Raw genomic sequence first — 21,859 nt, 5'->3', positions numbered from 1 at the left:
AGCAGAGCTGGGGCAGTTTGTGGTTCCCGAAGCGCTGGCACTGCCAGTGTGCAAGTCACATGCTGCTGCCACCTCAGCAGCTTGGGGAAGCGCTGGCACCGCTAGGGAGAACGGGGGCTCCTCCCCACCAGGCATGTGGGTGACACCCGTCCCGCCCCTCCTTCCGGCCAGTCTCCTCACTCCTGGATGCCCACCCCCCAGTCCTCGCTCCCACAGGCCCCCATTTCTAGAGCGCGTCTCACATCTCACCAGACTTCTCAGGGGAGAGCGCAGTGCTGTGCCCTCGGTCACTGTCCCCAGAGCAGGGCAAGAGCGCCCTGAGCTGGCCGGGGCTCCCTGAGGGCAGGCCGGTGTCTCCTCCATCAGACTGTGGGGTTCTCTCCCACCAACAGGTCGCAACAGCCCCCAAGACTGGCAGAGGCTCCGAGCCCCTCGTCCTGCCCCAGCAGGTCCTGAGGTGGTTCTCTGTGGAGGTGGGAGACCTCCAAGAGCAGACAGCAGGCCCGCCCCTCACCTCCTCGTGGAGACTGTCCACCCCTCACCTGTGCGTGGGGAGACTGTCCACCCCTCACCTGTGCATGGGGAGACTGTCCACCCCTCACCTGTACATGCAGACTGTCCACCCCTCACCTGTGCATGGAGAATGTCCGCCCCTCACCTGTGTATAGACACTGTCTCTCCTGAGGCTTTTGTCGGCCAGCATGTCGTTGATGCTTCTCTTCTCCTGGTGCTTTAACCCTGCAAGAGAAAGAAAATGGCGAGGTCTCGGGGTGCTGCTGGACCACCTCAGGCCTGGGCCTGCATCATCCAGGCCAGGATGTTCCTCCATTTCAGGGCCACATGGGGAAGCTAGGAGGAAGAAAATGGGGAGTGGAGACCCCCTGGCTCCCCACCAGCCACTGGGGTTTTGGCTGCAAGTAAACCATGGTGCTGGTTCACAGACCTCCTAGGAAGGGCCCCTGGCTCAGGGCCCCTAGTTAGGGCAGCACTGAATGCCCACCATGCCCGGGACACCCAACACATTAAACAATGCTAATGGGGTTCATTGTCACCCCCGATTCAGAGGAGGGAAAATGAAGCACTGAGAATTTCAAAACACATCCTTGATCCCAGACAGCAAGTGGCAAGATCAGAATTTGAACCCAGGGCTGTCGATATGGAAGTCTGTGCCCCATCCAGATTGGGGTGATGTGGTCAGGGGACGCCAGGCCACTGGAGGTGGTCAATACACACAGGAGGGTGGAGAAGGATTGAGCCCCACCCCATCCTCATCCCTGCCGCCCCGCTCCCGCTCCCCGGGGCTGCCTGCTGTCTGGGCCTGAGCGGCCTCCTCTGTCCAGGCTGGGGACGGGCCAGGGCGCTGGGCACAGGTGTGCCCATGGCTTCCTGTCCCCTTTGCCTCCTGGGGCGTAGCCAGGACTGCGGAAGGTCACCCTCGTAGTACATCAGCCTGGGGCAGTCGCTGGCCTTACGCTGGCCCACCCCACCCTGGCCCAGCAACGGGGGTGCCCCCCTCGCAGGGTCACACTGTGAGCCGAGGGGCTGTGAACTCACAGCCGTGGGAGGCGCGGGGCAGAGCCCTGGGGAGCGGCCCCTGGCACTCACCATCAAACTGGGCTGCCTCCCCGTAGCCCTCCTCCTTCTTCTCTTGGAACAGTTTGAGGCAGGCGCTGGGGCTGGCCAGGAGCAGCCGGAAGCCCTGGCACAAGAAGGGAAATGGCTCAGCAGACAGGCTTCCCCCACCAGGTGCCGAAGACCCTAAACTCAGGAGCCACCTGAGTTCAAAGGTCACATAGAGCTTGGGGTTCCCTTCCCATCAGTCCCACCCACCAGCGCCCTGCCGCCCCCACTCCCGCTCCCTGGGGCTGCCTGCTGTCTGGGCCTGAGCAGCCGCCTCTGAGCCAGCGATTCCCCAGTCCTGCAAGCTGGCCCTGGCTCCAGGCCGTCGTCTCTGAGCTTCACCCTCTGCATGCCCTTCCTCGTTTTGCTGGCCAGGGGCATTTGCTGACAGGGAGCTCAGCTACCGTGCCTGGACCACTGGCCCCCTGGCCGCCAAGCCCTGCCTGGCCACTGCTGTGAGGAGGCACGGCCGGGCAGTTACGTGCTGGCCAGAGCCCAGTCTGCATGGGAACCCTACCCTAGCAGCTGTGTGACCTGGGGAGAGTTAACTGACCTTCTGGTCCTCCGTTTTCTTATCTGTAAAATGGGGGTAATGATAAGGGCACCCACCTTCTCGTGCAGAGGTTGGAGGACCACAGGGATTAGAACAAGTGCCCATTGCGGGTGCTCAATGAATGGAACCAGAGAGTATCAGTGGCACCCCGGGGTCTTGGCTGAGGGGTGGGGTCACAGCAAACACCCAGCAGTCTGAGGATAAGTCTAAGTAGCGAACCGATGGCTGTCCTGACCCGAGCTCTGACCGCCTCCGGGAAGCCCCCCATTAACACCTCCTGGCCCCAGGGTGCCCAGACTCCCAGCTCACTGTGGCCACAGGGGCTGAGCTGCTCTGCGGGACTTTGCCCCATCCCGCCCCGGCAGACGAGGCAGGGCAGAGGAGACTCGGAGGAGGAGAGGGCGGCACCTTTTGGTCCGAGGTGGGCACGAAGCTCAGGAACTCGTCCACGTGGCCCACGGAGAGCCAGTCGGAGTAGAGCTCGACCGGCGCCTGCACCTGCTGGGCCTGCAGGAAGTCCCGCACCACCTTGGCCATGCGCCGCCCGCCGGACCTGCCGGGAGGGGAGAGTGCAGTCGCCTCCTGCCGCGTGCGTGGTGCGTGCGTGGTGCGTGCGTGGTGCGTGCGTGCTGCGTGCGTGCGTGCGTGGCTCAGCACTTCCTGGGCTCCCTGCCCCACGGAGGTCTCTTGCCACCTCGCTGCATGGCACTTCTGATAGCAGCATGGCCCAGCCCCAGCTCCTGGGTGCTCCCCCAAATCAGTGTCCACTCTCCACCCCAGAGGTCTGAACTCCCCAAGGCCAGGAAGGCCCTGCCGGGCCCTCCCCACCTCCACTTGCCAAAGGCACCTGAAGACCCTCGTCTTACATCCTGGGACCCCGAAAGGCTGACTCATTCTGCAAGATGCCCAGCTTCTTGTTCAAAACCTGCCCTGGTGAGCCCAAAGTCTGGCCAGTGTCTCCCAAAGAGTGGAGCCTGGCCCATGTCGGGGGCAGGCTCTGGAAGGGGGAAGGGTCAGTTTAAACTGGGCCTCGAGGCCCTCCCTGGTGGCGCAGCGGGTTAAAGCACAGCACTGAGAAGCTGAAGCCACTTCCGCATGAGTTCGATTCCCGTCTGGGCGAGGCAGACCTCTCCTGACCCCGCCCGCTGCTCCCCTCAGCAGTGAACTTCCTCGATCTGCCTGTTCTGCTCCCCATTCTCTCTGGTGAAGCCTTTCGCCGCACCTGAGCCTCTGGCCTGTACCCCAATTCTGTGTGCACAAATAAATCTTTAAACTGGACCTCGAGGTCCTGCCCCTCTCAGTGGCGGTCTGAGGCTGTGCCGTCCGTCAGCTGACGCCTGAGGAGAGGCCCCTAGTCGTTGCTGGTCAGATGGACCTGTAGCCCCTGTAGCCCTGAAATGAGGTTGAGCATTTCCCAACCCTTTATTAGCAGAGGAGGGTGGAGACAGCCTTCGTGCCCGCAGGGCTGGGCGCTGCCTTAGCATCGGGCGCATGCCCATCTCACAGGTTAGGCAGCTGAGCCTAGAAGCTTCTCGGGGGGCTTTCCCCTTCCCTGGCACAGGGACTGGGTGCAAACACACAGGTACTATTGGTGTGGAAACGTTTGTTCTGATGTGTTGCCAAAAGGGATCATACATCTTGCCTTTGCTTGTCTGCTTTAAGAACATGGGCTCCCCCATTATCCAAAAGTAGAACATTCCTATTTGCTATGATTTGGTAGGATATTTCTGGGCTCTGGGAATGCTCAAGATGTCTGTCCTATGAACCAATGATAAAAACACCCCCCAACCCAAAACCAGTCAACCAAATCAACCAAACAGGAGGTTCTGCTTTCCCACACATATTGGGGGAAATCGGATCATGAACAAGTTCTTGGCCAGCACCCAACCAGAGGGTCCTCCCTCCCTCCTCACCAGCCCTGACCAGTCCACCCCTTCCCCTGCCCCGCTGCCTGTATTTGCTGCCCTGTTTCTCTGCAGTCTGACCAGAGACAGGCTTTGAGCTGCGTGGGATCGTCCCCGTGATGTTCGTTCCATCTCCCTCATGGCAACTGTCAGTTCCCACAGTGGCTGCGGGGCCCCCTCCCCATGCTCCCCTTGATCTGCTCTGTGCCAGGCACACTGGCCTGCCCACGTTCCCGCCTCGGCCCACGGCACCTGCTGTCCTCCCTCCAGGACCTGCCCACCCCCCCTTCCCGGGGGCCCACTCCCTCCCGTCCTTCCGGCTTGTCTCAGAGGCCGCCACCTTTCTCTACGAGGCCCTCCCTCGCCTTTGGAACCATGCCTCAGCCTCATCAGCTTTGTTTGACTTGACAGTCGGGGAAAGCTCAAGATGTCTGTCCTATGAACCAACGGGCAGAGTCGTTGGTACAACTGGTACATTTATCACCTCGTCTACTGGAACATTCGCCCAGGAGGCCGGGGGCTCTGTCTGAGCTCACTGCGGCTCCCCACACCTCGCACATATTAGAGGCTCATGACCTGTCGTCTTGAGTGTCTGAGCAGCGCATGACGCCGTGGCTGGTCTCGCCCATCTCTGCCGTAGGCAGAGGTGAAAGGGGCCCCAGGTGGCAACAATTCTGATTTTATTTTGGGGGGTGTGGAGGGTGGGAAATATTTTGTTCATGTATTCTGTTTTAACTTACTGCTGGAAATTTTCAAAGACTTTTAAATCAAAAATAACAGTGAGATCAGGGAGGAGAGTTAGATTCAAAAATTCTCATGAGCAGGAAGTGGCAGGGATCAGAAACGGGAGGTTGAGGAAGGGCAGCTGGGGTCCCTCCCTGAGGCTCTCTGCGTGGGGGGTGGGGGTGGGGAGCCCAGAGACAGGGGGTACAGGGCACCCAGCCCTGGGAGGCCTCACACTTGCCTCTGCAGCGCATCAAAGTCACCACCAGGGGGCAGAATTGCTCAAGGATGGCTCTAAGGAGGGGCCGCAGAGCTTGGGGCCCCAAGGCAGCAGAATCTCCACAGAGCAGGTGTCGGGTGTCTGCTGTGGGCCAGCCAGGGGCGCCTCACACTAGGTACTGCTTAGTCCCTAACCCTGTGGTGATACAGTAACCCCCCCCCCCCATTTTCTGCAGTCCTTGTGGCTTCAGTTACCCTAGGTCAATTGTGGTATGAAAACAATACGTATAAGAAGATGCCTTAAGAGGGACAGAGAAATCACATCCACGTAACTTACTACAGTATATTGTCATAATTGTTCTAAAATATTATTGTTGTTGTTAATCTCTTACTGTGCCTACTTTATAAATTCAACTTCATCAAAGGTGTGTATGTATATATAGGGAGAAAGATAGTGTAGGTAGGTTCCGTGGCAGCCATGGTGTCAGGCATTCATTGGGGGTCTTGGAAGCCTTGGATAACGGGGTTACTGTATGTGCAAATGACAGGCCAGGTCATGATCCTGCCCCACCGCCCAGACTCTGACCTCATGTCCCACAACAGGCCTCACTCATTCTGCTCTCCCCGAACGGTCTCCTGGTTGTCCCTGAACAGCTCTGGCACACTCCTGCCCCAGGACCCTTGCACGGACTGTCTCTCCTCCTTGGCCCATCTCTCTTCCGACTTAGTAGTATCTTTAATACCTTTGTTTCCCTCATGGTTTAAATGTCAGCTTCTCAAGGAGGATTCTTTGTAGTAAACCATATGATGTACTTATTTACTATGTTGGCTTGCTGTCTATTTCTCCTCGCTAGAATGTAGGTAAATTATCTGTTCGGCTCACTGCTGGGGTCAGAAGCCAAGGCAGGGACTCAGGACAACAGCCTGGGTGTTCCACTCAAGGAGACTTGGTTTCTGACTATAACACTAATGTGTTACTTGATCCTGAGTGATCTTCTCCGAGCCTCAGGGCCCCATTTGTCTCCTAAAAGCCTCTTGCAAGTTTTTGACAGAGTGGCCAAAGTAGTGGAACAAACACTAGAGACCACACTTTCTCCTCTGGACTCCTTGATCTGAGCACGGGAGCTTCCAGAACATTCCAGAACACTAGACCCCACACCTGGCATATAGGAAGCCTCACGAAGTTGTTATAGGACAGTTAATGAAAGCATGAATGAGTCTATTCTCTTCAGTTTTCTGAGCCTCAACTTCTTCATCTGTAAAATGGGGATGATCCTGACCTCACAGGATATCATCGGTACAAATTAAATGAGGTTCTGGGTAAAGCTCTGTGTTCGTGGCAGATTAGTGATCGAGTACTTTGTCCAGTGAGTTCCTACCTGCTTTAAAGCAGACCCACTGCCGGAGGACGAACTCCACAAACCTTCAGAAGGTGACTAACGTGAATCCTTTATCCCCACTGAGGCCGATTAGATAGCTAGGACACAGATTTTCAATAGGGTCATTTTACAGATGAGGAATAGGCATAGAGTATAATAAAATAATGTGTTCATTCAATTAGCTATTCACTCATATATCCCTAATACCTTCAACAGCGCCAGGCACATAGTAGGTGTGCAACAAATATTTTTAAATGAATCCATCAAGTTTTATGACGCACCAGGGCCTGTGATGAGCACTGGCTAGGAGCTGTAGAAAGCCACATTTCCAGGAAGTGGCAGAGCAACGGCTCAGCCCCAAGTCCATCTGACTCCAGAGCCTGAGCTCGCTCCCTCCGAGACCCTCCAGGAAGCGCAGATGGCTGCCCAGAAGCCAGGGGGCCCTCACGACCCCAGTGCTCTGGCCAGTCTGGCACCGGCTGGGGTCTGGGTGTGAGTCCCCAGCCTCAGCCCAGACACCGGCTCTCAGCACCAGGCTGCACCTGGGGCTGGTGTCACGTCATCTGTTCCAGGCCGCCAGGGCCTCTCCAGAACAGCCTGGTTGGATGACCTCACCAGAACAGCTGGGCTACTCTGAGCCCAAGACCAGATAGTTAGCCAGGGGGCTGGGGGCAGCTAAGGGTCCCCTGGATTCCAGGCCAGGCCCACACAAATGGAGAGGTGACCCCAGGGCCTTGCAGGACTTCACCTTTAGGTGAGACCCACAGGATGCCTGCTTCACACCCCACTTTTCAACTGCCTGCAGGTGGGGTGGGACCCAGTGAGCAGTATTTGGCAGGAATGTCACCTCTCTGAGCACAAACTGTAAATACCTCATTTCCTGCCTGGTGACAGGTGTCCAGGGTGGGACCACAGAGTCACCTCTGTCACCCTGCTCTCCTGACCAGCCACTCCTCACTGCAGCCACGTGGTGACCACTGAGTCCTCCAAATGTAGGCTACTGGCAGAGAGGTCAGCAGGCCCTTCCCCTTCCTCTGCACTGGGCACAGAACCCCCCGGCTCTTTTGAAATTTCCAAAGAAACCAGAGCTTGGACTTTGGACATGAGCCCTCTTGAAATACCTGTCTCTACCTCCATCTCATCTGAACCAGTATGTATGTTGGTGGCGAACTAAGCTCGTAGAATATCAGCAGGCTAGCAGATGTGGGTCATCAGTTCTTGAGTTTTCCCCTAAGAGTCTGTGACCTTCAAAGCGAAGATTCTGGAATTAATTGAGCCCTTACTATAGGTCAGGCACTGTAATAGGCATCATGAGGTGATGAGCCGCAAAACGGGAGTCCCTGATCCCAGGATTCCGTGCGGGAAGTGAAGACCACATCTCAGACCAGGGAACTGTGTTGGTGGTGGGCGGCTGGAGCGTGGATGCTGTGGTCAGTCCCTGGGCCTCCCTGCCCCCCCCCGCCACCCGGTGCCCTCTCCCCGGCCTCTCACTTGAGCAAGCTGCTGCCAATGAGGATTCTGCCCAGGGGGTACTGTTTGCCATTGACCGTGACCGGCGGGCTGACGTCCAGGTTGCCAAAGGAGTCGAGGCCGGAGGGGCCAGCAAAAGGGATCTCCCGAGTCACATATCCAAAGTCAGGACCCTAGGGGAGGATCAACAATGCATTCCCCCAAAAAGAGCGGTCAGTTAGGCCAGGAAATTAGGGTGGGGAGCGGGGGTGACCCTGGGGGGCTCCCACTTCCTGAAAAACAACTTCTGACCATTTTGTACACACCCCCTCTTCCCCAAGTGTGATGCAACTAAAGCTGGAAGCAGCAGGATGCTAACTAGAAAGTTCCCTCTTGTTTGGAAATCGGGCAACACGCTGTTAAAGAACTCACAGGTCTTTATAGCAGGCAGAGGCCTTCCAGACCTGGGCCGCCTGGAAGGGCAGTGTGACCTGATGGTCAAGCACAGAGGCACTGGCCATCTCCCATTTTCCCATCATGGTGCGACACTAGCTGTGTGACCTTGGGGAGTTACTTAATACCGTGAGCCCCAGCAAAGAGGAATTATAATAATAGCACTAGTACTGATCCACAGAAGAGTCATGTGGATGAAAGGGGTAACCATGTACAGCAGTGGGGGAGTGCCTGGAGTCACACAGGTTTCTGGGGCTGTTCTCGTTGCCAGTCTGTGAACGGCAGGTGGCCTGGTGACGGCATTTCAGGTTGTCATGTCAGAAAACATGTTGCCTGAAGAAAGGGCCAGCTGATAAAGGTGATAGCTCTGGGGCTTCACTAAGGATACATTGACCCCCAAAAAGCAATTTGGTCTCCCCAAGATTGGTGACTCCCTTTGGGGAAGAAGAGTCTGCCCTCCCAGAACAGGGGCAATTTGCACATTACTTGCATATTACTTATTCTGCCTCAAACTCCTACTGACTCTGCATTTTCCAGAGCCCCCCCACCCCACCCCCGTGTCCTGACACCCCTCAAAGGACCAGACAAGATGGGGAGGAGCCACCTCTGTTCCTTGTCACATACCAGGATCCTCTTATAGGGGAAATCCTTCAAGCCTCTGTTTCGGGGGGAGTCGAAGACCACTGGGAAGGATTTGTGAGGGGCCTCAATGTAACCAAACTCCATCTCATCCTGGGAAGAGGAGAGGAAAAAGACCCCAATGGCCTCCTCCATGTGGTTTTCAGGATGGGGCGATCACCCCAAGTCCAGGGCAGGACGCTCCAGTGCATCTTACCCCAGGCCTGGGGAGAAGGGTCAGGGCAGGGGCCCAGGGGAAGTGTCCTGGGACCCAGGGGAGGCTCTGGGACCCAAGTAGGTGGAGAGAGGCAGGAGAGTCCCGACAGTGCCGGCAGTGGGGGGCCTAGCCCTAAGTCGTGTGCCCCCATCTTGGGTCTAGCGCAGGCCAGCCTGCTGACCTAGAGAGACCCAGGCCCCTCAGAAACCCATGCAGGGAGAAGGCGCCACCAGGGGAGGGGGAACAGGGAACAAACCAGAGAGAGGAGCCCAGTGGGCTACAGTGGAGGATTATGGGGGTGCACGCACCTGAATAGGAGTAAACCTGCACCCCAAATCACATACAGTGTTGTAAACCAACATGACCTCAACAAATGATAGAATTCTCAAAATGCCAGTGCAAGCCCCTTTCCCCAAAGCCAGGGTGATGGGGGGGTGGCGGCGGCGGCTCGGGGATCAGGCTACCCCCCTTCGGCACCCACCTGGATCCAGCGGTCATTTCGATTTTCAGCCTGAGGGCAGATGATCAGCTTGCAGTTGGCCTTCAGCACCAGGTCAGACATGTCTTGCAGAAATTTCTCATTTGGACCATGAAGGTCTTCTATACTGCAAAATAAAGGGACCAGGAGCATCATAAACATGATCGACTCTGTCCCAGGGTCAGGGGGCCCAGGACAGGCGGGTGGCCGTGGCCCTGTGCGCCCCCTGCCTCCCCGAAACAGGGCTGGGACACAGTCCCTGTGCTCAGACTCCTGCACGGGCAACAATGTCTCCCCATCACATCAGGAGTAGGGGGCTAGGGGCCCCCGAGCCCAGGGCTCTGGCTCCCGGGGCCTGAAATGGGCAGGCGCGGCCACAAGGTGACCTGGACTAGTGGACTGTGTCTCACTAGTTAGGTGGTGGGTGGGGGGGCGTAGGCAGCCCGTCTGCTCCTGTCCACGAACTGGCTTAAACGAAGGAGTCAGGGTGGAGCTGGTGAGCAGATGGAGGAGAGAACTCCCTCTGAACACCTGCACGCACTTGGACCCAGGGAATCAGAGCAAACCTGTTTGGACACATCCTTCCGGGCTTTTGTCTTCTGTTCTAAATCAGTGGTGCCTTTTCCCCTGATCCGACCTCTGACAGTGGGAGCCTGGCGTGGCCTCGCCCCGAGGCTCACCGGCCGTCAAGCGGCCTGATAAGGATTCTGAGTTATGGCAGAAGGGCCCAGGCCCAGGTTGGCCCTGTCCCGGCAGATCTGGGGGGCCGGGCTCCCGTGTTCACCGCCGGCACACCCACGTGGGAGCAAGCAGGTGGTCCGCACCGCCAGCCGGCTGAGCAGGGCTGCACTGAGGTAAACCTCTACTGCCAGCCGGCTCGGGGCAGGGGCACTGCAGCATGAGCAGGTGACCTCCACCTCGGAGCCGAGGCAGGACGCGGCTGACAGGCCAGGCCGGCTTGCTGCTGAGCGCCCAGCCTGAGCGCCGGAGAAGCCATCCGGTCCGAGCACAGGCCCAGCCCAGACCCAGCACCCTGCTCCTCTCTGCGGGTCCAGAAAGGGGACAAGCTGCCTTACCTGCACACATACAACTCCAGGGGGGGCTGGGTGTTGGGGGTCATGATCCAGGGGGCCGTGCGGAAGGCCACGGTGTCTGTGAAGAGGGGCACTTCAGGCTGGGTCTGGGGGGGCGGGAATGAGGACTCAGTGGGTCCTGCAGGGCACCCCATCGGGCCTCCAGATCCCACAGCCAGCTGCCGGCAGCCCCAGAGCCTCGAACTGGTCCCCCAAACCTCAGCTCCCTCTCTAGCCCCTAAGGCTGCACATACCCCCGTGTCCAGCAGGCTGGCCCTGAGGGAGACAAGGCCCAAGAAATCAGCGTCGGGGAAGCTGAGTCCCTCCACGTAGAAGTCGATCTTCTGCTCCCCCGGCTGCCGCTCGACCTCATAGGACAGGTGCCGAGGGCCCAGCACCTGCTTGTAGTCTGAGAGGGAATTGCCACCTACGGAACCAGAGTCAGGGCCAGTGCTGGGGAGTGGGGGGGCGGGGTGAGGACAGGGGAGCCCAAGGGCAGGACCCCGGCCGTGGTGTAGCTCCCCTCGGCTGCCCTAGCTCAGCCGCCTGGGAGCTGTGTGACGTCGGGTCAGTCACGCCCCCTCTCTGAGCCTCAGTGCCTCATCCGTAAAACGGCTACTGCCATGGTCCTCACGAGGTCTGTGTGAGCTCTAAAGCCGGTAAGGAGGTCAAAGCAGCAACGCAAGTGTGAAAACCCCCACGAATGTCCACCAACGGCAAAGTGGAGACACAGTGCGCCCAGCGGAGGACCATCGTCCCCCACAAGGACTGGTGGGCTGACACCGCGCCCTGTACAGTGGACCTTGGAAGCCTTATGCTACGTGGAAAATGCCAGACGCAAAAAGCCACGTAGAGTCTAAATCTATTTGTAGGAAAGAGGTAAACCCATGGAGAAAGCAGAGCGGCTGCCGGGGGGTGGGGGGGTCGCGGTGAGGGTGGTGGGGGGACCGGTGAATGCCTGGGCGGTGAAAACGTCTTGGGGTTTGGAATAATTCTCCCTACGCTGAGAGCTACTACACGCCAAGTGGTTTACTTTAAAATGGTTCGTTTTATATTTATGTGAGTCTCGTCTTCACTTTTCTTTAAGATTTATTATTTATTTATCATATAAGAACTGGGGTGCAGGCCAGAGGTGCAGGGAGTGAGAGGCTTCACCAGAGGCAGAGTGGGGACCAGAACAGGCAGATTGATGGAGTGCACTGCTGAGGGACAGGAGAGGTCTGCCGCGATATGTGAGTCAGCTCCCTGGCCGGGGATCAAACTCAGGCCACAGGGGTGAGACCTAACCCCTAGGCCACCAGGGAGGCCCCTCGTCTCCCTTTTCTGTAAAAATGCCAGCGCTGTCTGGGCCACGTCACCCCGCAGGCTCCGGATCACTCAGGCAGGGTTGTCAGTTCACTTCTGGATGTTATGACATCACAGAAAGAGCCGTCCGCTGGGTCTCTGCCTAAACCTCCCCTCAGGGGCGAGTGAAGGAACATTCTGCTCCTGCCAGGCTCATGGAGCCAGAATAGCAAGTCCTGGGTCATTTGGAAGAGAGGAGGGTGAAGAGGTCGCAGGAAGGAGTAGGAGAGGCCTCTTGGATTTATGAAGATGAGTAAAGGCGCCTCGGGCTGAAGGATTGGGACATGGATGGGAGTCACAGGCTTGGACAGAAAACCTCTGGCAGGACAGTTGGTTTGTGAGCGCAGGCCTGGGCCTCGGTGTTGCAGGCTCCCGCTCCACCACGGGCCCTCCGCACCCCTCCTCGGCCTGGCCGGTGCTGCGAAGCATCGCTCAGCACATGCTACCTAACCCAAGGGCAGGGTGGGGGTGGGGGTGGGAGGAGGGGGAGCTGTAGAAAGAGGAGGAGTTCGCAGACCCCAAAGACCAGGTTCAGATGCCTGCTGCACCCCCACTTGAACTGCGACTTCGTGCATCTGAGCTCAGTTTTCCCCTCTGTGAAATGGGACCAGTTTCCAAACCTCCTTGGGTACGGTGTTAGGTGTTCACGGAGTGCTGTTTGTAAGCTGTAGTGAGTTACCCAGGAAGGGAGGGAGATGGAGAAGAGAAGGGAGAGTTTGCGAAGCAGAGGCCAAGCCAGGAGGGAAGAGGCCCCAAAGGTCACTCACCCCTAGCACAGAAGACCCTCACTCTTTTGGAATCAGAAGACGACACGTTCAAGACCAGCTTGTGGCTGTCGAAGAGCTTGTCGGGGCCTTCACAGGTCAGCACCATCGGAGACATGTCCTGCAGGTCTGGAGAGGACACCCTTGAGACCACCCTCCTCCGCCCCACCCACAGGGTCTCCTCTGGTCCCCCCAAACCTCCTGTACCCCCCACCCTCACCCTGACCAATGCACATTCCCCTTCTCACCATCCAGTGATGTCAGCTGACTGCTGTCAAGGTCGACCCCCTTGAACCTGACATTATCCTGGTCACAGTTCACCAGCAGGACAGCCCCGTGGCCCTCGGGCCCCCAGCGCCAGGTTTTCTGGGCAAAATAAGAGAGCTTGGTGTTGGCAGGACCCTGGGGACTCTGGGAAGGGATTCTGCTTGTGGCTGGCTGCGCGATACCTTGGAAACTTCTGTACTCGGGGTTTGTCTAAAGGTTTAAAGAAGGCTTGAAGAATAGGGAACTGGCACTCCAGACCCAGAGTCTCCATCCCAGAGTCACCGCACCCTTGAGCAGTGAACACCCTGCGCAACCACACACAGTGACCCCACCTAGCTATCACGCTGCAGGAGGGAGGATGATGTCACCCAGAAAGCGCCTTCCCTAGCTGAACTTTGACCCTGCCTGGGACAGCAGCTGCCTCACCCTGCCCTTGATGGGGCGGGACACTCTCTCCATCCCAGCGCTCCTAGGGCCTGTCCTGCACAGGACTCAGGGTCCACCCACACCCCTCCCCAGGTCTGCTGCAATGGCGGCAGCCCTGCTCTGTGACCACAGCTCTCCCGACATGTCTCCACGCTGACCCCACCAGATGCCGCAGGCAGGGCTCACTTTCCCTGCTTGACACAAGAGGGAAGACAACTCCTGGGAATGAGCCCCAATCCCAAGGCTAGAGTGCCACTAGCCGAGGTGACACTCGTGTCGTGTCCACCCCTCTGGGTCAATACGCCAGGGCCCGAGACACAACTGGCGTCATAGCACCAGCCAGTACCTGAGTCCAGCCACTTTGTGCAGTGAGCAATCTGCACCACCATGCACGGCAGCCCTGTTTCACCTTGACCTCAAAGCAAGAACCTTTCTCTGCAAACCAGCCCTTCCACTCACGCAGCCTCTGGCCTGGTTTCCAGATACTTCTTTCTCCTCATGCTTCTGGGTGGAACTGGCCTTCTCTACCAGCACCTCATCTTCTCCCTGCCTTCCTTCAGCCCCCCAGAAACCTTTCATGAGTTGCTACAGTGCTTCAGGTCCAAATACAGCCCAGGAAACAGAAAGGCAGCAAGCAAAGAGGACACAAACCCAAGGTGACTCAAGAGAGGCTCAGAGAGGGTAAGCAGCTCTCAGGAGTCACACAGCAAGTAGATCACAAGAGCTAATGCCCATTCACGCCATCTGGGCAGCGTCAGGTGGGTTCCCCACACTGTTGGGAGCCACGCCCTTCTAGAGGGAGGGCCGTGCCACCCCGGGACCATCCCCAGGCTGACTTATCACCCCCGCCATCTCGGGGCAGCCAGGAGTACCACCTTGTCGCCTTGGCTCCTCGTCACCTTGCCCGTGCGAGCGGAGTCAACATCAAGGGAGACGTCTGAAAGGGATGGAGAGAAGCTGGAGGCACTCACCTCACGCCATCTTCACGCCTGCGCTATGCACGTGGGGGCAAGCTTTGCCCTCCCCAAGCCCAGGCGACCCAGGAAGCCTGCTCTGGGGACCGAGGCCTACGCCTGGGGCCTGGGCGCAGCGCCCCGCATCTGGAAGGGACCCAGGTCTTTGGCTCTTGAATCTCTAGCTCCTCTGTGATGCTCAGGGGCTCGCTCTGGCGGCACCGCCCCTGACGGAGGTTCTGGAGCTGTCCTTGAGCAGTTCCCGGGGCTCTGGCTGCAGGGACAGGGGGCTCAGGGCTGGGTCTGGGTGTCCAGGGAGAGCAACAGGTGGGGTTTGGGGGGGCCAGTGGGGCTCTAACAGGAGCAGGGCAGTTTCCAGATTCCTGCTGCCCTCGAGTACACCCAGGCCTCCAGCCCCAGGTTTCAGAGGGACAGAGGCCCTGGCACACACCAAGCGCCTCCGGGTTGAAGACACCATATGGCCCTCAGACAGCCGAGGTGGGGGGAAGCCGGAAGCGGGGAGCCTGGAGGAGGCACTTACCTACGCCTGTGAGGTAGAGCACGCTGTGGCCCAGGGCGCTGCCCTCCTGCTGCCCGAAGTAGGAGACCTTCACCTGTGGGGACATCATCATCCCTAAGCCAGCATGGCACCCCTTCTGAGATGGCCGTGGCGGGGGGGGGGGGGCCCACAGCCCTGCTTACAGGCGGGGTAGTCACTGGGGTGCCCAGCTCCCCAGCCCCCCGCCTCCCTTCCCACAGCTGCCGGCTGGAGATTCACAGGCTCCCGGCTGGTTTTGGGACTAGTCTCTGCCAGAGAGTCTGTGGCCCCCGGGCGTGAATGTGGGGGAGCTGGGAGTAGGGAGGGGGCAGATCCTGAAGGGGGCCGTCGGAGTCCCGGGAATTTGTAGAGATTGCAGAGAGGAAGAATGAAGGAAGGGGAAGCTGTTGTTGCCATCGAGAAGTTGCTCGTCTCTCTAGACCTGTTTCTCCATCTGGAAACATGGGGGCCAGGGCACTCTCCCCACGCCCAGACCCGCGCCAAGTGCGCCACCTCCATGCCAGCCCCAGCGGGGTCCGTTCTGCCCGCCCGTTCTGCGAGGCCCTGCCCTGCCTGAGGCTCCTAAGCAGAGGAGCTGGGCCCCAGCCTCTGCCGGCGGCGGCCATACAGCCTTTCCCTCGTCTGGGGAGAAAGGGCCCTGCAGAGTCAGGGGGTGCCCGCTGTGACGGTGAGGAGGCGCCCCTGAGAACGAGGACGCGCCCCTCTTCCGTAGACACATGCGCAGCCAGATGGGGGCTGGTGTGCGCATGCTCACACACGGGGCGTTCCCGATGCGTGCGAGCCGGGTGTGTGTTCATGCTCGCGTACAAGCCCAGGTGTGCACGAATGTGTGCGAGCCCGTGTGTGTTCACGCATGTGTGTGAGCACAGGGTTGTGCGTTCGTTCACGCATGTGTGCAAGCCCGGGTGTGTGTGTACAGGTGTGTCCAAGCATGTGTTCAAGCGCCAGCGTGTGCGTGCCGTGTGCCTGCACAAGCGTGCGTGTGCGTCGCGTGAGCGCAGGTGTGTGCGTGCGTGTGTGCGTGTGTGCACGCAGGGTGTTGCTGTGGAGTCCCGCCTGCACCAGAGTGGGGGCTGGTCTTGGTGGCCTGAGTCGAGGCTGAGTCCGGGGCGAGTGAGAGAATGTCTGTGAGGGTGAGGGGTGACTGCACACGGTTTTACGGGGGTGCACGCACACCCAGTGTTTCGGCTTTGGAGTGGGCTTGTATATTTTGGGAGTCTGTAGAGTTATATCAGAAAGCATGTTGGTGCCAAAAATTTTGTGGGGGTCGGTTGAGTGGCGGTGATCTGTGAACAGGGGTGCTCTCGGAGAGAGCTGCAGCCCCACCCTGGGGTGCAGTGGCCTCTTACCTTGAGATCATTTAAGTCCTTGCTGGCTGCGTCCACGGACACGACCACATCCACGCGGGCATTCAGGGGCCACAGGGCCTTGCCTGTTGGTTCTGTCACCTGATCTGGGTCGTAAACCATGAAGATCTCCACCCCGGAGCTTCCAGAGACCCCGAAGTTCTCGGCACCCTTGGGTACATCGCTGCACAGGAAGGAGAGAGGGAAGTGTCCAGGCGCTCAGGAGACGGACGGCAACAGTTTGGTTGGCTGGGGCCGCCACCAGCAGAAACAGCACCCCCATAGCTGGGCACCAGGGCCAACCACCGGGAGTGGTGCGGCTGGGGGTCAGCCTGGCTGAGCACAGGCTCCGTCCTGGCTCTGTGCAGAGTCCCACGTGGCTGCAGCCACTGGACCCACGTGGCTCCGTGAAGCCACAGGCCGTCCTGCCCAGGGCCTCTGCTCCGGGTTTCGCCTTTGTGTAGAAAATTCTCTCCTGAATAGATCCACTTCCCTATGCTGCCAGGGAGTCCAATACCCAGTGCAGCTTCTTCTCAGCCACCTGATACACCATCCACCAGCTACCCCAAAGCTCTGGGCTCCAGAAGGGGGTGGAGAAGCCTCAGTCTGCCGGGCGCAGGTCAGGCTTCTGTCTCTGGGCCTGCCCCCTGCTCCTCAGGCCACGTCCAGCCGCAGCAGGTAGGGCCCGGTCTTCCTGGACCAGGGCCTCAGGGGCTCGCCAGATGGGGTGCGGGCCACCTGATGCTAAGCCAGCAGTGCTGGAGAGCCCCTCATGCCCATCTGGACCCCCTGAATAAACTTGAACCTTGTGCCTCTCTGGGCCGGCACTAAGCAGCCTGGGTCAGGCCACGCGTCCCCCGAGGCCTCCACCACATGGGGCCCACACTCTGCAGGAAAGCTGGACAAGGACGCTGTGTTAGCCCTCCCCTCCACGCCCAGGCTCTCCGCTGCTGGCCCAGCGCCAGCCATTAGCTACCCCCGGGTCGATTTCAGTGACAGATGACCCTTGGCGCCAAGAAGCCAGGGACAGAGAGGTCCTTTGATATGTCCTCCTGTCTCTCCGTTTTCTGGACCCCTGAGATCCCACCCAAACTAAACCCCCTGGAAAAAAAACAGACAGCCCTCGCCAAGTCCCTGCGCATGGTCTCACTGTCACGCAGCCTCATTGACAACGGTCATAGTGGCAACAACTTAGGTCCTACAGAGCACCTGGGGAGCTTCCATGGCTCCCCAGAGCCCCACCAAGGCCCCCCTCATTTTACAAATAGGCTGCATCGGAAGGGGCTCACCTACATTCGCGACTACTGGCTGCAAGAGCTCCCTGACACCCAACGCCAGTCTCATGACATTCTAGGGGCTCCCTGCTTTGTCACATCCTAGAAAACCCCTGCATGCCTGAGACCTCCCTCCCCACATCCCCTCCGCACTGAGAGCTGGTCAGTACCCCTCTTTCCACCGCTTTACCTGCCTGCCCACCTGCTTCTGGGACAATGGCTGACCTGCCCCAATCCTCGCTGGGTGCCCTGTTCCCCTTCCAGGGTGTACCCCAGCCTCACCCCTTCTCCTTCTGCACCACTGAGCAAACAGGCGGCTGCAGGTGTCGCCCACCCTGAGTCACCCTCCCTTGCCCCTCCTCGGGTTTCCCCAGCTCCTCGGGAGTCCTGTGCCCGACTCGCTCCCCACTCCTCTGTGGGCTGCCTGTCGGGAGCTCCCTTCCAGGCCACGCCACCGAGATCCCTTGGCAGCAAACCCAGGTCCTCTCTCTGCTTCCTCTTAAGGATCCTTCAGCCCCGTGGGACCCGGATGACGAGCTGTCCTCCTCGAACCCTTTGCACTGGCCCCTGACAGACACAGGCTCTTTGCTTCTTTCTCCTCTCTGGCTGTCCCTGTCTCCTCGGCTGCTTCCATCACACGCCCTGAACTCCTCAGTCCGGAGGCCCCAGGCCTGGTGGCTGACAAATACTTAACCACCAGCATGGGGGGGGGGGTGGCGTTTATGCACATAGATTTATTATAAATGCTGGTATAAATGATGTGTAACGCACAATACACAAATAATAACACGTTATATATTACTCGCTCCTGTTGTAAATTCTGTAGCCACATGTCACCCAAGGGCAGTTTGGCCAGTGATGGGCTGCGCCACGTGACCTAGGTGTGGCACCAGGGGCCATCTGTCATTGACCACCTCTGCTTGTATCGTTACACACTGAACATTTGCACAACATTTGTGTCCCTTAAGGACACAAGCCCAGAATGTGTATGTCCTTGCAGATGGTGTCTCCAGTAACTGTAGCCAATTCACACCCGCGACTCATCCACAGACCACAAGTAGGGGTGCACCCCACCCTGCTCCCCTAATTCCCTCCCGGTAAGTATGTTGCCATCACGTCTGATCAGCGATGTGAATGTGGACAGATATTTTCATTCATGTTCAAGAATCAAAGGAAAGTGAAATGATCAACTTCATCAAAGCCATGGGCAACAACTTCTTTACAGCACAAACCCTTCTAACTTCCTGAGCTCCTCACAAAGTAACAACTCTCGCAGGCTGTTAAGTTTTATCTGCACTGGTACCAAGGAATGGCTCCTGATTGCAGCCCGTGCCAATTCCGCTGGTGCAAACATTCCCACTACTGATTTCAAGGTACTAACACAACTTCAAGGAGCTCAGACTTGCAGAGACACACATCCAGAGGCTGAGGCCTCATGGAGACGTGTGACCTGATCCAGGCCCTGGCTTAGTGCCTGGCCCAGAGAGGCACAAGTTTCAAGTTTATTCAGGAGATAGAGATGGGCATGAAGGTCTCTCCACATAGCCTGCTCCGACTAGGCAGAGGCAGGTGGTCTCCAGAGCATAGATGAAGGTGGAGTATAGACAAGCAGCTAGGCATCAGTATACTTACTTGAGAATCTATCAGCTTTGTTTTTAATATGATTTATTTCATTGTAAGTGTATGTATTGTTTCATCTTAAATAATGGCTGTATTTGACAGCAGGCTCATAAACTTCCTTAAAAATGAACAACCAAGGCGCTGTGAGGAAGGACCCTTCTCAGTCTGTGCTGGCCATCCTCCCGGCCTTCCCTGCAGGGACTGACGGCCTTTCCCAGGACACTGCACTCTGGGGAAAAGGAAGGTGCCAGAACTTTGCCATTTTACTGGCTCTGAAGTGACAGTGGCTCCAGGAGCCCCGAGCCTGGCAGTCAGCCAGAGTGCAGGCTCGAGGTGGTTAGATGATGAGTGGACTCTTCCTGCAGGCTCATCTCACGGCGAGTCCCGTGGATCTCCAAACCCACCCTGTGGCTTCCCGCTAGTTGTGGAAGATAATCAGAGCAGACACACTCAGAAACAAGCAGAATCCCCTGCTTGGAAGCGCGTGGCCTCAGGAGTGGGCAGCCAGACCCTCTGTGCTGCCGGCACCCAGCGGTGACCCCCCACCTGCAACCCAGACGCCCATAATCCCCACTTTCTCATCTCCCGACTCTTACAGCCTCTTGGGACTATCTTTTCAGCAGCTCCCTTGGGTACCTCACATTTAGCAAGTCTCAGAACCAAGCTCCTTCTCCCCACTGCGGCCCCAGCAGCCCGCAGATTCCTGATTCTCTCCATCCTCAGAGTCCGGGTCCTCTCTCCTTTCCTGGTTCTCACACCCTGGCCATCGCAAAGCCTGTTAGTGACGCTTTCACACCCTCTTGGGGAGCTGACACTCTCACCCTCCATGCTAACACCCTGCTTCCTGCTCAGTCAGACACAGTGGCAGAGGGATCCTGAACCAGCCACACGGCATCCCTGCAGCACACAGCCTCTGCCTCCCACCCGCCTGCTCCCCTTGATCTTCCTCCTGTTCTCCCGGCTCCTGACCCGTGGCCCGCAGGTCTGTGGGGAAGGCTCAGGGACCAGACACCCCGTGTGCTCAGGTCCTCCTGTCCACCCGAGAGGCCACGCAGTAAGACAGTGTGGCACCACGAACCCCGCCCCCTACACCCCTGGCTCGGCGGTCCTCCAGCCCTTGGCACCTGGCCGGCTGGGTAGGTTTATTTGACATATTTGCTCATGGTGCATCTCACCTCTCTCTCCCCCTGGAATTCAGGGGCTCCCCATGTCACTCTGCTAAGCTGCTGTCTCCGCTGCTGCTCAGCACCTGAGCTCAGTAACCCTTGCTTTATGGCCGAGGTTGGGCAACCCAGCAAGTGGGGGGGCTTCCCCGGGCTGCCCACCCAACTGGGACTCGCGCCAATCCGCCTGGCTGCGACCCCTGGCCCAGGCCTCGGGAGCCGAGCAGAGCCAGCCAGGCCCGTGGCCAGCTGGCGGCAGAAGCGCTTCCGGCGTGGGAACCTCGGCCCCACCCTGCCAGGGACTGCCAAGGCCAGGCGCAGCCCTTGAGAGGCAGGGTCCCGTGGGGCCCTCCCAGCTTTGGGCAAAACTGACGTCTCCAAGACACAGTTCCGGCCACACAACACCCTGCCTCGGCGTCCTGATAGAAAATGATGATGATAACGACTGCGGGGTGGGGGTGGGCGGACGGCGACAATGGCGGCCATGAAGCAACTTCTCCCGATCTTCCGAGCCCACCCCGGCACCCTGAAGTTAGGAGCCCCGTGCTGCCCACCTTTCTCAGCAGCTCACACCTCAGCCCAGCTCCGCATGAGGTGCCAGGGTCCTGGGCTCAGCTTCTTCTCCCCTGCGGTGAGTCGCCGAAGCGCCCTCGGAGAGCGGGACACCCGCCCTCTGGACTCCTACACCCACTGCCTCTGAGCCGGCGCCCGTCACCCCACCCAGGCGCCAGGTGATCTGGGGACAAAAAAAAGCCCAGGACACCTTGAGGCCACGCAGAGAGAAGGGGCTGTGGCTGCTGGCTGGTGCCGGTGCTTGGCAGCTTATGCCAGGCAGGCGCCCGGCCACCTGGGATTCTCATTCCCTTGGCATCCCACCCCCACCCCCGCCCCGGGCCTTGGAGATGGGGCTCACAGCGCCCTCCCTTTCTGGTCTCTTGGGATCCCAGACCTACGGAGGGAAGGAGAGACGGGACTGTGGGTAAATAGCTGCTCTTGGTCGTGGGCACAGGTAGGGCGGAAGTGGATTGATGTGAAGGGGAGTGTGGGGATTTGGGGTGAGCTCCAGCTGCCCCATGGTGCAAGGTGTCTCATCAGTTGTTCCACAAGAGCCTCCCCGGGGCTGCTGCCCACTGGTCAAGTCTCACAGCACTGCCTCCAGATCCAGATCCCAGTGGGCAGCTCTGGCATGCCCCCAGATTCAGTCAGGCCAGGTAAGGGATTTGAAAGCGCCCTTTAAATGAAAGGGGCCACAGTCATTACCATACAGGAGACACCCATGGGAGTAGTCCTTGGGATTGTCTTTAGGAGGGTTCTATTGTTATGCTGATGAGCCTGCTACAGGGCCTGGCCCCTCACCCCTTCACCCCCTGGCCCTCCTTGCCCCCTGCCCTCCCTCCATGTCTGGGGCAGAGGGAGGTGGGGGCCGTGGGGGATCTTTTTTTTTTTTCCTTTTATTT

The 21,859-nt window shown here is 58.6% G+C and overlaps 1 protein-coding gene across 1 annotated transcript in view; it reads right to left on the bottom strand.

The window, feature by feature from the left end:
- Positions 1–21,859, bottom strand: part of PADI1 (peptidyl arginine deiminase, type I) — a 32,175-nt gene that overhangs the window by 1,914 nt on the left and 8,402 nt on the right. Inside the window, exons 2-14 of the mRNA XM_004678544.1 lie at positions 16,349–16,529; positions 14,982–15,054; positions 14,363–14,424; positions 13,043–13,160; positions 12,798–12,923; positions 10,941–11,113; positions 10,690–10,793; positions 9,617–9,740; positions 8,925–9,032; positions 7,890–8,041; positions 2,582–2,726; positions 1,606–1,699; positions 659–738 (exon numbers count right to left, since the gene is read on the bottom strand). Of these exons, the coding sequence (XP_004678601.1) occupies positions 659–738; positions 1,606–1,699; positions 2,582–2,726; positions 7,890–8,041; positions 8,925–9,032; positions 9,617–9,740; positions 10,690–10,793; positions 10,941–11,113; positions 12,798–12,923; positions 13,043–13,160; positions 14,363–14,424; positions 14,982–15,054; positions 16,349–16,529 (1,540 nt within the window). The remainder of the gene's footprint in view (positions 1–658; positions 739–1,605; positions 1,700–2,581; positions 2,727–7,889; positions 8,042–8,924; positions 9,033–9,616; positions 9,741–10,689; positions 10,794–10,940; positions 11,114–12,797; positions 12,924–13,042; positions 13,161–14,362; positions 14,425–14,981; positions 15,055–16,348; positions 16,530–21,859) is intronic.

This window comes from Condylura cristata, unplaced genomic scaffold (assembly GCF_000260355.1).
Source record: "Condylura cristata isolate star-nosed mole 26May11 unplaced genomic scaffold, ConCri1.0 scaffold00008, whole genome shotgun sequence".
Lineage (NCBI taxonomy): Eukaryota > Metazoa > Chordata > Mammalia > Eulipotyphla > Talpidae > Condylura > Condylura cristata.
Note: the sequence above shows the minus strand (reverse complement) of the source record. Positions and strands in the feature narration are given on the sequence as shown.